The sequence below is a fragment of the Onychomys torridus genome, chromosome 5 (genome assembly GCF_903995425.1).
Source record: "Onychomys torridus chromosome 5, mOncTor1.1, whole genome shotgun sequence".
NCBI classification, from domain to species: domain Eukaryota; kingdom Metazoa; phylum Chordata; class Mammalia; order Rodentia; family Cricetidae; genus Onychomys; species Onychomys torridus.
The window spans coordinates 75,109,363-75,125,502 of NC_050447.1; the positions used below are offsets into that span (position 1 = coordinate 75,109,363).

Consider the following 16,140-nt stretch of genomic DNA (forward strand, 5'->3'; position numbering starts at 1 on the left):
ATAACAATGTGTCCATTCTTCTCAGTCAGTAAAACTGCCAGAATACTGATAATATGTGATTATCAGTAGTAAAGGCATTTATTAGCCCTTCATTTTCCCCTAGAAATCATTCCTAAATAAATTTCATATTTCACAATTGATGTGCTAAATTGATAAAACATACTAGTTATTAATAATTAGTAATTTTTATAATGTTCACTATCCCTTCACACACATGATCATGCTACACAATCAATAGGCTGTTTTGTTGTTGTTTTTTAAATAGTTTGGTGTGATTCTTGGCATCCATACTCATTAGCATCAATATTTCACCAACTATACTTGTAAGTGTAGTAGTCTCAGGGTGAACAAATACACAAGGAGAATATAAGTGTCTCTGCCTTCACTTTAGGGAGTTGTCTGCTGCTTTCTGCCTCATTGACATGGAAGTATCTGTCATATTTGTCTTAGATTCTAACAATAATTATTATAATAAAATAAATTAAATGAAACAGTGCTATTGTATTATTTCTTTCATAATTTGTAGTAGTGTAGAGAACTCAGAAGAACATATATTGTTATGAAGGTTTACAACTAAATATAAAATTTCTAAGTAAAAATTAGGACACTTGTGATAGTGATTATAGGTTCAAATATTCTAGTTTTATCTTCTTTAGTATAAGCTATAGCCCTATAAGGTAATATATTTTATGTTATATTAGTATAATACATAATATATAATATCCTTATTTTATGTATATAGGCAAAGATGAGCTAATACAATATGTTCAATTTAGCAATTTAATTGATCTCCAAGAGTAAAATTGGTTAAATAACAACTTTCTTTAAAGGTAAAATCTTTCATTTTGTTTATCTCTAGTTGAAAGAAATGCTAAATACTTTTGGATGGATATGACTGTTTCAAAGTGTAGAATCCCCAATCCACACATGTACAAGCAACCTGTATAGTTAAGACTCAAGAAAAAACATGGGAAATAGAGACAGAAAGATTGTAAGAACCAGAGGACCAGGGCATCTGTGATGAGATAGTGTCTCCTTTATATAACAGAAAGTCACACCCATGAAATTCTGACAATGTGGTCATCTAAACAAGACCTTCACAATGACAACACCAGCTGACATCCCAGGGTGGCTTGGTAAATCTCACAAGGCCCCACCCATAGTTTAAGAGCTACAGCCAAGTAATCTCTTAAGAGAGAGAGAGATTCTGTCTTCTCCTGAGATGAGTCCCTGATACATTATCTAATCCCCAGAGGTCGGCTGTAAACACATATACTTAGAAGCAACATTAAGTAGACTTGTGTGTGTGTGTGTGTGTGTGTGTGTGTGTGTGTGTGTGTGTGTAAAGAATACTAATTGAAATTGAGAAGGAGTGGAGGGCCTGGAAGAAGTTGGGGAGGGGAAAGTATGTGGTGGACATGAAGCAAACACAATGCTCATATCATTCACAAAAAAAATAATAAATGAATGTAAAGGTGCTTAGATTTCAGGTGGAACTCTTGTCAGCTGCTACTTCTTTTTCTTCACATGCATCATCATGTTTATTGTAGGTAATATGGAATCAGCCTAGATACCTATCAGCACATGAGTGGATAAAGAAAATTGGTATCTGTGTACAAATGGAGTATCATAATCTGTAAAAAAAAAAAAAAGATGGAAACCATATTACTTCTAGAAAAATAAATGAAGATGAATGAGATCATATGGAATAAAATAGAACAGATACAAGTCAAGTATTACATGTTTTCCATCAATTATGTGAGCACTCTCCTGGCCTTATTGCCTTCTTATATCTTAATGTTCACATAATTTATGGATCTAAAATAGATATTCAGTATTAAAACAAAAATTATTTTAAATTGCTAGAGGGAAAAAGCATCCATTTGGGTGGGGGAGTTGTTTGTATTTGGGGGAGATTTCACTTCACTGAATGACCAAGTTTATCCTCAGAATCATCCATGTCCTTGGAGAGCTCCAGGAATATCTGCTGACGGATAATTGTGTAAAGCTGCACTACACTAAGTTGAAGTTCATCAACTGTCTCTAGTTTGAAGAAGGCTTTTGTTCTGGTCTTAAAAGTGCCAGGAGAATGCACAACCTTTATCCCAAACACTCTTTCTACTTTTGATCACACTTTAATATAATAGCATGCCTACAGATATGAAATTTTCACTTGATTCATGTTATAAAGCAATTCATGTTTTGGAAGACTAGATTTTTCTATCAATCACAGGAAAATAAACTGTATGATATGTCATAATATGTAGCAAAGATCTATATTGTGATCGTTATGAATCAATTTCAAACAGTAACTGTAGAAGGCTTTTGTTGTTGGTGGTGGTGTTGTTGTTTGAGACAGGGTCTCACTGTACACTCTGGCTGGCCTGGGACTTGCTATGTAGAGGCTGGACTCACAGTTATGAGTTTGCCTACCTTGGCTTCCTCAGTGCTGAGATGCTGGCCAGCAACTGTGCTTGAAACTTTGCTTTTCCTTACAGAGTTTACACATACACTTTATTATTTCGATCATACTAATGGAGCTCTTTTACTTTGAGTCTATTCTGTCATTATATTTAGTGCCATAGAAAATGTCCGTGCCCAGACCCTGGAGGTGGAGATAGCTCCACATTCTCAGTTGTGTGAACATTGATTAAATTTAAGCTCAAGTGAACTTATAGAATTTTAAATGAAAGTCATTTCTTAATATGAAAGGTCACAAGCAAAGCATATACATTGTTATCTCTAGAGAGACATAAATAACAGCTCTGCAGATTAAGTCACCAGTTATATCTAAAGCTGGTAAACTTTATCAAGGACTAAGGGTGATATGATAGTCCTTCTGTTTACTTAATGATCAATGCGGGAATGGCTTCGGGGAAAGAATTCTAGCATAAAACAAGCTAGAAAATCTGTTTTATCAAAAAGAATTTATTAGTGTAGCCTGGAGTTTATCGTATTTGTTGCAAGGAATTCACAGAGCAAGGAGTAAGAACACTGCGTCCATCTGGAGCCTGATCCATCAATTTAGGAAATCTTCCACATGACAGATGTGCAGGTGGTTTGGTTTCCCTGTGGCTTAGTGATGCGGAAGAAGATCAGATCAAACCACACTAATCTCTGCTTCTCGGTGGGGTTGGAAAACAGCCATTTGTATAACGCCACTGCAATTTTTGTTTCAACTGAGAATCCCCTATTGTGTTTGTTTATTTCTTTAAAGAAACAAGCCTATTTTTACTACCAATTTAGTCTTATTCTTTGCAATTATAGTTCAAAACACAAAATCATAAAATTTTCAATGAACTGAGTACTTGTGTCTATTATAAATTAGTAGACTGAAATCCTCATCCCATCTGATGTTATTTAGAGATGAGACTTTTGGGATACAGTTCAGATTAGGTTAACCCATAAGGCAAGACTGCAGATGGGATTCATAGCTTTACAAAGAGAAGAAGGGAGGATGAGATTGCTGTAATCGATGTGAAAACTCCATGTTGACACTACTCAGGACAAAGCTCTCCCAAATGAGACTAAAGAACAAAGCAGAGAATGGACACGACTGAACTTGAAGATACACCATAGAACAGCAGTGTTCAAGACCAGCAGGTACCAGTGAAAGAACACACTAATAAAGAATAAACAATATAGAATAGAGAGCCATAAATAAAGGAAATATGGAGGAAAGTCTCTCTTCACACAAATTCTGTGGCTTGGAATCAGTGAACATCTCATGTGAAAGATTGAGTTTCTGCGTGAGAGACTCCACAGAGCCCTCTCATCTGGCTTGATGCAGTGCACCTAGGTTTTGAACTGTCTTTTGTTTAATGTCAGTGGTTATTACCTTTTGTTTAAAGTAAGTGATTGTTACCTTTTGTTTAAAGTTGGTGAATCTTATCTCAGTTCTTCCTGAAGGAATTTTAGAGCCTTTGCAAAACTTATCTTAAGAGAACCTGGCAAACAAGGAGGTCTTCTGCCTGAGAATTGCTTAGGCAAATGGTGCCTTCAAACAACTCCAAATAAGAGGTTTTGGTATGTAGAGATTGACTTGCTAGAGGCATAATTTGTATAACAATAAAGGGAGGCTTTTGCTAAGCCAGGAGAGGCCTGTCCATTGAAGCTGATTCCCCTTGCTATTTTTGCTAAACATGAAATTACATTCTGGAGTGACCCTCTTTCTTCCAAGGACCTGCGCAAAACAGAACACCAAGCCTCCACACAGATCATACGTCCTTCACAGAAAATTAACTCGAAATGGATTGAAGAACTACATGTAAAAGTCACTGAACTACAAAACTCATAGAAGACGAAATAAAATCTGGAGGACATTGGGTTTAAAGATAATTTTAAGTACAGTAACAAAAGGCATGAACTGTTAAATAATATATTACTTACCTGGATTTTATTAAAATTAAAACCTCTTTATCTTTGAAAGACACTAAAGAATGAAAAATAAAATAAGTCACGTGTTGGGAAAGGCATTTGTGATAAAGGAGTGTTATTGAAAATATCCAGAGAACTTTTATATCTCAGGATTAGGTAATGAAACTCTCACTTTAAATTAGTGAGGGGGAAGGAGGCAATGATTGAAAAACATGTATGTGTATGAAAATGTTATAATGAAACCTACTTTTTATAATTAATATATGCTAATAAAAACAGTTAAAATTTTAAAATAAGCAAGAGATCTGAACAGATCCTTCCGTACAGTTATAAATGGGACAAATATGCAAATGAAAATATGTTTATCATACATCATTAGGGAATTGCAAATCAGAATACTGATGTATACTACACAGATTTTAGACTATCTAAAATCAAAATACAAATAATATCACATACCAGAAAGGATGCAGATAAACAGATACTCTCATTCTTATAGTGAGAATATCAAATAGTATGACCATTTGGTAGATGTCTGTAGTTTCTCATAAAAGAAAAACCTCTACTACAGATTCACTAGTAAAGCCCCAATAAAAGAGCATTTACCAAAAAATGCTTATATGCATATAAGAACTATACATGGATAGTTGAAAATTTATTCATAATTGACAAAAATCTGAAACAACTAAGATGCCTTCTATCAGACAGTGGCCCCACTCCACTTTTTCTTCATGTATTTCTTTACTCTTGTTTTTACTCCACATCTTTTACTTCAGGACATCTTTTTCCATCTTCTTTGCCTCTTCTAGTTTCATGACCTAAATCATCACCAGCCAGCACACACATCTACACATACATAGAAGTGAAAATAAGAAATCACGTTATTACTAGTTTTCTACACTAATTACTTCTCACTGTGATTAAAATATCCTGACAGAAACCACCTAAGAAAGGGAGGGTTTATTAGAGTTCACAGTTTAGTCGGCATATCATACCTGCAATAGGTCCATCTCTGGCATCAGGAGCTTGTAGCCACAGCATGGCACTGGCCGGTAAGCGTTGAACCTTTATTGGAGCATAAGTGAATTTGCCCTTCAAGGCTTGCTGCCATTGATTGGGCCACCTCTGACAGCTACACCACACATCTCGAAGGTTCTACAGTCTTCCAAAATGACATCGTCAATCAACCAAGGAGTGAAAGTTCAGAGACATGAGCCTGTGAGAACACTTCACACTGAAGCCACAACCATCTTTAGAGTGATGACATAAAAAATGTGGGGCCTTTGGGTGATAATTAGAACCTAAAATCCACAAGAATGCACAGCACCTCTATGAAAAGACAAAAAGGAGTTGGCTATTTCTTTTCATCAATTGAGGACACAAGGAGAAAATGTTCATATGCAAACCAGGAAGTTAGTTCTTTCTAGATCCCAATCTATTGACATGATGATCTTGAATTCCCCATCCTCCTGAACTGACAGTTAAATGATGGTTGTTTTATAACAACCTTCCTCAGACAGAAGATGAAACTCAACGACATTGTGTTAAGCTGTTCTAGGTAGTCACAAAGGGCCAAATACCTCTACTCATAAAAATACATGTGGAGTCATAAAAGTTTTGTATGTGGATGTGTGGTTTCCTTGGAGGCATTTGGGAAGGAGTAGATATAAAAACAGGATATGGGTTTTCCTGTGTCTCTCCCTCCCTGATTCTTCTTCCACTTTCCTTCCCTGTCTTCTTCCTTTTTTCTGAGCATAAAGATCTGAAGCTATTATTTAGTAACTATTCCTTTAGTGTTGTTTGCAGGGTGATGCATATTTTATATTACTTTCTTAACATATTTAATGTTTAAAATGGTTCATTTTTAAAATAATTTTGAAAAAGAGAAAAATGAGGATGCCATTAAAGTTGAAGCAACTACATTGTAGTCTTTTATATCTGGAGTTGCTAAATCTCTGAACTTGTACAAAGTTCATAGCATGACACTTAGCCCATTATGCTTCTGTCTTGCCATGAAATACCCATAATATTAGTAAATCAAAAGCAATGGTTAGATGTACATTCTGTAGCAAATACTAAAGTAGTAGTCAAGGATAGCTTGTGTGAGTTTAAATTTAGCTTCTATATATGAATCCAAGATGACTAATTGTAAATAAAGTTTCCTATAAGTATGCATAATGCAAAGCTATGCTAAGAAAAAGAAAGCATTTATGACCCACTGCCATCTAAGCTTTTATTCTTCTAGGATATCCTGAGTTTGGAACACAAATTAAGGGTCTCTCTTGAAATTAATATATTTCCAAATGGATGCCCAGAGTAGGGCTTACAGCACATTCCACAGTGTAAATGGTATGGATGTCTGTGGTAATCAGCTCCACAGCCTAGGTCCTAAAATAAAGCCATATTATCTATCATGTGGACCACCATGTACTGGAGAACAGGATCATGACATCACATCCTGATTTAAATAAAGGCAAATGCTGATAGGACCCTAACCAAGTTTGTTGCCTTATGGATAACATTCTTGGTACAGGATATACAACTCAGAATTTTCAATGTCTCTTCCTCCATGAATTTTAATGGTATTGTGTGTTTTCAACAAAACCACTGGAATGAAACATTCTCAGGAAGGTCATGACCCATTTCATGGTTAAATTCATTTGTGGTTGGAGTTTGTTTTAAATATTTTAGGAAGATGATCTACAAAAGAATTTTCCTTGATATTCCAGTGAAGCATATGAAATCAATCTGGGCATAAAATGCTTTGTAACATTCTGTAAATTATTTCATATACCACAGAAATCTCTCCATACCCACAAGTAATATGTTCCAGGGTCTCAGTGAATGCCTGAAACCTCAGGAAATATTGAATCACATAGAGAGACAGATAATTACATAGAGTGTGGTGGTTAATTTTTTTTCAACTTGACACAAACTATCACTTAGGAAGTGGGAACTTCTATTGATAAATTGACTCCACCAGGCTGGCTACTGGGCATTCCTATGACAAATTTTCTTGATTGATAATTGATATGAGAGGGCCAGTTCACTGTGGGTGGTGCCACCCATGAATAGGTATGTGATCCTGAATTCTATAGAGAAGGTAACTGAGCAAGCCAGAGGAAACAAGCCAGTAAGCATCATTTATCTATAGCCTCTGCTTCAGTTCCTGGATCCAGATTTCTGCCTTGACTTCCCCTGATTATGGGTAGGAACCTGTAACCAATAAACTCTTTCTTTACCAAGTTGCTCATAATTATGGTGTTTATAACAACAGCAGAGAAGCAAACCAAGACATTGAGATCGGTAGGTATATTAATATAAGTGTGAACATAGGTAATACAGATTTACATGACATTTTCTGATATGTTATATACTTACGATACATTTTTTGAAATTACATTATAATTATATAATTTACCTCTTCCCCTTTCTCCTTTCAAACCTCCATATACACCTATGTTCTCTGTCAAATTCATGGTTTCTTTCTTATTGTTTATATATATACACACATATATATGCAATATGTATACCCATATACATATATATGAAAATACAGCCTACTCATTCTGTATAATGCTACTTGTATCTATGATTAATTTTAATTTATATTGGGTATGGGAAGAGATTAATAACTTAAAATAGAAAAATTTAACAGTATATAACCTGGTTATATGAAAATGATCGCTTCCCCCTCCCTTCAAAATACCTATGATACTGCACTAACCCTCCTCATATGACAATATGGATGACACGTGGATATGAGAGGAAGTGAAAGATGTGATCACTAGGGTACTGTCATTTGCTGACATCGCATCTGTTTCCAGTGATCCTGGATCACTGAGACTCAGCTGATAGCTATTGTATGCCAAGCTCAGATGACTGATGGCTCAGATCTATACAGACAAACAACTTTCTTTCTTTTTTGTTTGTTTCTCACATTCTTTGGAAGAGCATGGCTGTTAAAAGATATTGTTTTTCATCTGCTCATACCTGTTTGATTGAATATGTGCACATGTATGTGTACCTATGTACATGGAGCCCAGATATCAGTGTCATGTGTCTTTGCCAATCAATCACTACCTTATCTTTGGAAACAGGGTTCATTGTTGAACCTAGAGTTCACCAGTACAACTATACTAGCTGGTTAGTGGGCCCCAGGGAAAGAATCTTCCCATTTCTACCTGTCCAATTCTGGAATCCCAGGCAAACACTGCCATGTCACGCATTTTAAAATTAAGGGTCTGGGGACTGAACTCTGGTCTTCATGCCTGTGTAACCACATTACACATAAGCTCTCTTACCAGCCCCATCTCTTTCTTTTTAATTCATCTAAGTGATGCAGAGGGTCTTCGTCTTCATGTGCAAATGACGCTACACACACTTTCTAGTCTTCATTTAACAAGTTTGTATGTTTTTTTTAAATCTCTTTGAAAAACTCCTATCACACCTGCTTGCGATTTGAATGATCAGCTACTGGTTCCTTTATATTTTCATGGCCAGTAGATTCTGGATAGCCAGATATGTTATCTAATAAAAATTTCAATTCCATTCCTTCTTGTTTCAAATAGCATTCCACTTTTGGAATAGGACCTTAGTGGAACCTTTCCATAAATGAAATGGCTATCACCCATGATTTCTAATAATGTAGTCAGGATCTTGACAGATAATTCTCATTTTTCTTTGAAAACATGTGGGCTCTTCACTCCACACTATTTCTGGTTTAACTATGTACCTTTCACTGTTGCCATAGTATAGCAAGGTCATTTCTCCTGTGTTTTATGGTTAAGTACTTCCTTTGCACCCTAATCAACATAGACCTATTAGAAAGCTTCCAAAAAGCATGAATTTTATCAAAGTTGAGAAATTGCTTTGGGTTTATTCTTTCTCCATAATCAACTTCATCAGCTCAGCCACAAATGTGTCAGCAGCTTCTCTATTGGCAAGCATAGTCTCTTCAGTGATTTGCAGGATATCAGTCTGCACCTATCCCTGAATCTGTGTAACCATATCTTTCTTACAATAAAGGGCTTGTTTCCCTTCACTTCAGGAAATCTTTTACCAGGTTTAGTGCTTGATAATATAATGTTGTTTTCAGTGGGAACATATTTTCTGTTCATTTCTTCTCCTTGAAAATTTGATACCATTTCCATATTAACTGAACAATTATCATGCATTCCAATCATTACTTTTTCAATTTTGGATGTGACAGCAAAATTAAACAGGTTTTTCCTTCCTTATTATAATTTCAAAAATAGAAAATTTGTTCTCAGCATAGATCTTAGCAATTTAAGCATACATTTTAATTTTTCATTATTAGGTTAGTAACTTGGATATTTTCACTTTGAAGGATAGCTCTGCATGTTTACCTTGGAGAAGCGGAACACAAGTGCTACTGTGATGTTATTGACATTGTGACAGTCAGTTTGATAACTGAGGTGGCTACTAACATGACTAAATAGGCTATATGGTTTGGATAGGCTGGACAAAGAATGATTCATGTCCAAATAAAATGATGCACCATTTCATCATGTTTCTCAGAATCATGTGTAATTGAAAGCTTACAGATTGTTTCTGGAATTTTCTATTTAGTGTTTTCAGACTACAATTACCTGGAGGCAACAGAAACCAAGACTGCAGATAATTTGGGGGTTGGGAATGCTACAGTAATTAATCATCATTAGCTTTACCTCGAAGTAATTTTTCATGACTGTTCTTTTTGATTCAAACTGTCATTTAACCCCTTTAAAATGTTCAACATTTCAAACACTAAATCATTTTATTGTTTAATTTTTCTCAAATTTTATGATGATACTGGGTTCATCTATGTTTAATGGTAGATGGTAATTTTTGTCTCTAATTTTGTGTGGCGTTGACATGGTTATATCCATCTGCAGAAGGTTGAACTTGCTGCCTGACACAACTTTTCTTCTTCATCCATTCATATTGAATCCTGTCTTGAGAGGGAAAATTCTTCTTTTTGTTATAAACCCTTTCCCTCTCTTTTATATATCTTCTGTATTTTGGCTCACAGCATAACAGTCACCTAAGTATTAATGATATTGCTAATCTCTACTCGAATAAGCCAGAACACATTTCCTTTGACTGCCATCTTTCTTCCCATGTAGCCTGAGTTCAGCTGCCTAATGTTCCTGCCCTTCTTTCACTCTTATGTGCACTTCATGGAGAAATAGCAGCAATGGATAGTGAGTTTGTAAAGAGAACTTGAATGTTCGCTCCTGGCTCCCAAGTTACTCTTTTCTTTTAGGAAGTGAATTGTGATAAAAAGCATAAGATTACTCAGTACTGACTGGCTATATGTTCATGCAGGGAAGCTATGTTTCCAGGAACAGGTTATAACTTTGGGATGCTCTTGTTTCCAAGTTTTTCACTGTGGACCTTATCTTTTTATGCGTGTCATTTTCTCCAGCATTGAGTTCATGTCTAAAACTCTGAGGTTGTACTCTGACATCTGCCACATACTCAAATAGTTCTTAGTTGTCTCAGAACTTCAGCTGTGAAATGAAGTACTGTTGTTGTTAGGCTTTTCTTAAAATTTCAACAATACCCATAATACCCAGTCCCATTGATCCTAGCTGTGTAATATAGATCAGGCTCTTGTTTACTGTTCCCTAGCATCTTTGCTCTGGCTTATTACTTTCCCATGTAGCAGAAACGATGGGACTCTTTGGGTTCCTCCATGTCAAAGCCAGCTCCAGTACATCCTTTATAGCAATGCTAAGAAGTCATACATCTTGAAATAGAAATTTCCTACCTTGTTATTTCTCCACTGCTTATTGAAGTTATTCCAGTCATAATTTTGTCTCAAGTGACTCTTTTTCAACTGGTATCTACTATTGTAAACTTCTATTCTTAATGACTCAACAGTGTACAATCTTACCATTTGAAAATGTAATAATGCCAAACTTTCATAGTATTAAAAAAAAAAAAAGAAACAAAACATTCCAGTCTATCCCTCTTCCATCACATAGATAATCCTTTTATTGTCTATAAAGACTTTCTATCCTTCATTCTTTGGATTGATGGACTTAACATTCTCAAAGAGTTAATTTTCACCTCACTTTGCCAATAATTCTTTCTTTTTAAAATTTATTTATTTTTTCTCCTTTTTAATTTATTATATTTGTGTTTTAATTTTACACATCAGCCATGGGTTCCCCTGTCCTCCCCGCTCCCGCCTCCACCTTCCCCCCAGTCCCTCCCCTCTATTCCCATCTCCTCCAGGGTCAAGACTCCCCTTGGGATTCAATTCAACCTGGTGGATTCAGTACAGGCAGGTCCAGTCCCCTCCTTCCAGGCTGAGCAAAGTGTCCCTGTGTAAGCTCAAGGTTCCAAACAGCCAGCTCATGCACTAAGGACTGGTCTGGGTCCCACTGCCTGGGTGCCTCCCAGGAATAACAGACCATGATAAATGATGACCAAATGAGAACAGGAATAGGCGGAGTGCTGGAGAGGTCTCTAGAAATCCACAATGATACATCCTCTGTAGACTGCTGGCAATGGTCGAGAGAAAGCCTGATCTGACCTAGTCTGGTGATCAGATGACCAAACACCCTAACTGTTGTGCTGGAACTCTCATCCAATAACTGATGGAAGTGGATGCAGAGATCCTCAGCCAGGCCCCAGGTGGAGCTGCAGGAGTCCAATTGTGGAGAAAGAGGAGGGACTGTGTTGAGACCAAGATTGGAAAAGCACAGGGACAAATAGCCAAACTAACGGAAACACATGAACTATGAACCAATAGCTGAGGAGCCCCCAACTGGATCAGGTCCTCTGGATAAAAATTCTCTCTTAATTTCCCGTATCTTATATGTGCTTTTTTCCCATGTTTTTCTAATAAACAGTAAAACATTCCACTTATTTATTTGTTTATGCATTCTATTTTTTGTTCATTCTTCCACTCATTTGCTCATCCATCCTTTCACTTGCCTACGATAATGAGCATGTTTACCATACACCACAATTTGGGAATTGTGCTGTGGATGCAGGTTAAATGGACAGGTATGCAGAGTCATCATTTACATCATCAATACACCCTGTGGAATTAATGCAATGCATGTTGATGTCATTGCCCAGTAATGGAATTTCTTTTGTACCATATTTTGCTTTAGACTTCGCTGTATCTACCATTGCATGATGCGGAGTTGTCACTAGAATGTTTTATCAGACAACTTAATACAAAATTAATAAACTTCTGTAAGTTTGTTCCAATTTCTATAATTTAAGAAGACAGAGACTTACTTGTTTAAAAAGCTTTTTAAAGAAAGACTTCTGGTTGGGATCTGTCCTGAAAGCTTGAACCAACAAAAATAACAAAGATAAGATTCATGGGAACTGTGAAAGAATAAAGTTCTGTGTAGATTTTTTGGTTTTGTTTTTGTGCATTATACTTGAAGGTCTACTAAGACATTGGCTCTGGCTCTAGATGCTAGTACCTACCACTGTCTCAGCTCCTACTCATTCTCCAAGACTTTTTATTGTTTTTCTCTTTAATATGAATTTGAGTTGTCTTTCCTTTTTAATCATTGAAATCTATCAAATTCTTCACCTACTTTTATGATTAAAAATATTTAGGCTTTCTGCCTTTGCTAAGACAAGGTCCCAAAATTTGAGTGCTGAAATTATTTTAACACAGGAATAAATACTATCAAATATCCCTCATAAAACTGCATAACATAATTAGAAATGACAAGCTTGTAAAATCATTTAAGAAACTACAAGGCATGCTATATGATGCTTCTGTGTTATTTCTCCTCAAGGTAATTTGCCAATGGACATTCCAAGTCCACCAGAAACTTCAGTTCCAGTGACCTTGCCTCCAAACAACTGCACAGATGATGAATTTGTTTGTAGGTCTAACGGTCACTGTGTTGGAAAAATTCAGAAATGTGACTTCAGATATGACTGCCCTGACAAATCAGATGAGTCATCTTGTGGTAGGTGAATTCCTACCTTCTACATGTTTTATATGTGGAACTTCTGTTCTTATGAATTGTACCTCTTCTGCATATAACCCCCAGGTATTCCCATATAGTCAAGTGAGAAGTATTTAGGAATGGGCCACTATAATATACTTAAAAGATTAACTATTTGATCCCCCTCCCAGGAAAATGCACACAAAAATAAAGTATACTATAATGAAAATGTTGATAGATCCAACACAGAGAAAAATACATGCTAGCCTAATCTCAGCATTTTATAGCCTTATGTCACAGAGTTTTCAAAATGTCTTATGGAAGTTTATTCATGTAAGAATTATTTATATAAAAATTATGCTATAATATTCATCACATATTTTTCTATTTATCTGAACAGGCAAATGTCTTCATTGAATGTTTTAGATATAAAACTGCTGTTTTTATGAACTGTACCTCTTCTGCATCCATTCTTCACTTAGGTATTCCTATATTATTATCAAGTGAGAAGGATTTAGGAACGAGGCACTATAATACACTTGAATTAGATTAACTATTTCAAATCTTTCCCTAGGCAAATGAACACAAAATAAAGTAAACTGTAGAAAATATGTTGAGTTCACAAGAAGAGTAATTTTTGTACATGTGAGATGTGTTCCAATGTCTTGGTAAAATACAGTTTTCATTTATTGGTACCTGCCAACTCATGCCTCTTCTTAAATGGACAGCGTATTTAATTTAAAATTGGACTTTACAGTCAAAGATACAGATGGAGGAAGCAAAATTAACAGATGCCTGGGAGGTGAAATGCAGAGTCAGACAGAACAAATACTTTGCAGTATCTTTTCCTTCTATTCTTTATGTGACTAGTATATAAATTTATAACATTGCAATATTAATCAAGAGTCTTCATAATAAGGATTACAAACATGCCAATGGCACAAAGCATAGTGAAATCCTCATCTATCTTCATCAGTGTGTCAAGAAGTTTAGGGTTTAAGAATTCTAGTAAAAGTGAATTTTTTTCACTTAACTTAGAAAAAATTCTTAATGTGTAACTATACCACAAATCTCAACTAAACGTCATAAATTAAAAACTGGTGCATGTCATAAATGAGATGGCTGTAACTCCGTCAAGGTGTCCTGGGATTTATAGTATATTATTTATCACAAATGGAAGATAATGAGATAGAAAATGTGGTATCCAGACTTTCTCATGGGAAGCAACAAAATATGTGTGAGCAGTAACAGGTCTAAAGGTTTGCAAAAAAAAAAAACCTAACCTATTACACATAATGAATGTTTTTATAAATATAGTCTGTAGTCTTCAACTTTGCCAGTTTAGTATTGCCATTTCCTATTACATGATATCTAACAGATTATTTAAAAGTAATAATAAATATTTACTCATTTTTGATATCACAGAGTCTTTTTGATTTGAATACCTAAGATTTTCAAATACACTATATGACTTTTATTGTCCATATCTTTGTAAGATGAACTATTATAATGAATTTATTTATAACTTACAGGTTTAGAATCTCTAATATGTTTTCAAAAGTTTTGTTATGACCACTTACCATGACACCTGCCATTTAAATATATTTTCATTCTAGTATATATTATTGTTAACTATAGGTACAATGACATATAGTAGATCTCTACATTCTATTATTGTTGGTTGCTGTTTTATGTTAATTATTTTACAAGTGAACAGTTCTTATAATTTCAGCAATGTAAAGAACTGTTATTGAGTCTTAATCTCTTCATAAGATAAATATACACAACATATATTAATATCAGAGTTTAAGACCCAAATGCCATGTATCACTGCACATTTTGAAAAGGGTTATTTATACTTATGATAATAAATACATAAACTTATATATTTAAAGTTTTCAACTGTGGCATACCATGACTGTTAATGAATTCAGAAAATGAGTCGATGTCAGGTTTTCTATAGCACACATAAAAACTCATTGAATTGATTCTGTTTTTAACTGACGCAATAGTGATAATAGATGGATACATGTACACATTTAGCAAGAGAAGGAAGAGAAAAAGGAGGGAAAGAGAATTTAGAAAGCATTTTTGCATGAAAATCATTGGAGTTTTAAGTTTTTTTTTATATCAGAACACAGTCATTACAAAAATCTTAAAATCTTTAAAGGTAATAATACCAATATAAATGTTATTGTAAATCAAATGCTTTTTAATTTACACTGACATCTTCAGGATTAAGCCAAAGTTAAGCAGTACATTATCATGGACAAAGAAGAGCCAATAGGTCAGAGCTTGAAGGTCATTCAGGCAGCAGAAATGCCGACTGTGGATGGATGGGAAATAGATGCCCTAGGAGCTAATTAACATCTCACCTCCTAGAGTGAGCACATTGTTAATATATGCATTCATTCCCATATTTTACTTTCTACGGAGATTCAAATAAAAATGAACCTCAATTTTTAAATACTTTTCTTGTGGTTATATAAAATATTTGCCTAAATATTTTATTAGTGCTTAAAACTTACAGGAAGGGAACTAGGGAGATGATCCAGTGGTAAAGTGCTTGCTGAGTAAGCATGAGAGCCTATGTTTGATGCCCAGAACCCACATAAAAGCCAGGTGTGGTAGTTTAATCTTGTAACCCCAGAGATCCAGAGTTAGGAAAGTTAAGATTCACTGAGGCATGCTGGCCAGCTGTCCTCACCTAATTGATAAATAGTAGGATAAATGCAAGATCCTGCCTCAAACAAGTAAATTGGATAGCACCTGAGAAGCAACACCCAAGGGTGATATGTGCCATGCACCCACAGGAACACACACACAC

The 16,140-nt window shown here is 35.2% G+C and overlaps 1 protein-coding gene across 1 annotated transcript in view; it reads left to right on the forward strand.

The window, feature by feature from the left end:
• Malrd1 (MAM and LDL receptor class A domain containing 1) overlaps positions 1-16,140 on the forward strand; it is a 594,884-nt gene that overhangs the window by 198,800 nt on the left and 379,944 nt on the right. The window contains exon 19 of the mRNA XM_036188969.1: positions 13,158-13,334. Within this exon, the coding sequence (XP_036044862.1) occupies positions 13,158-13,334 (177 nt within the window). The remainder of the gene's footprint in view (positions 1-13,157; positions 13,335-16,140) is intronic.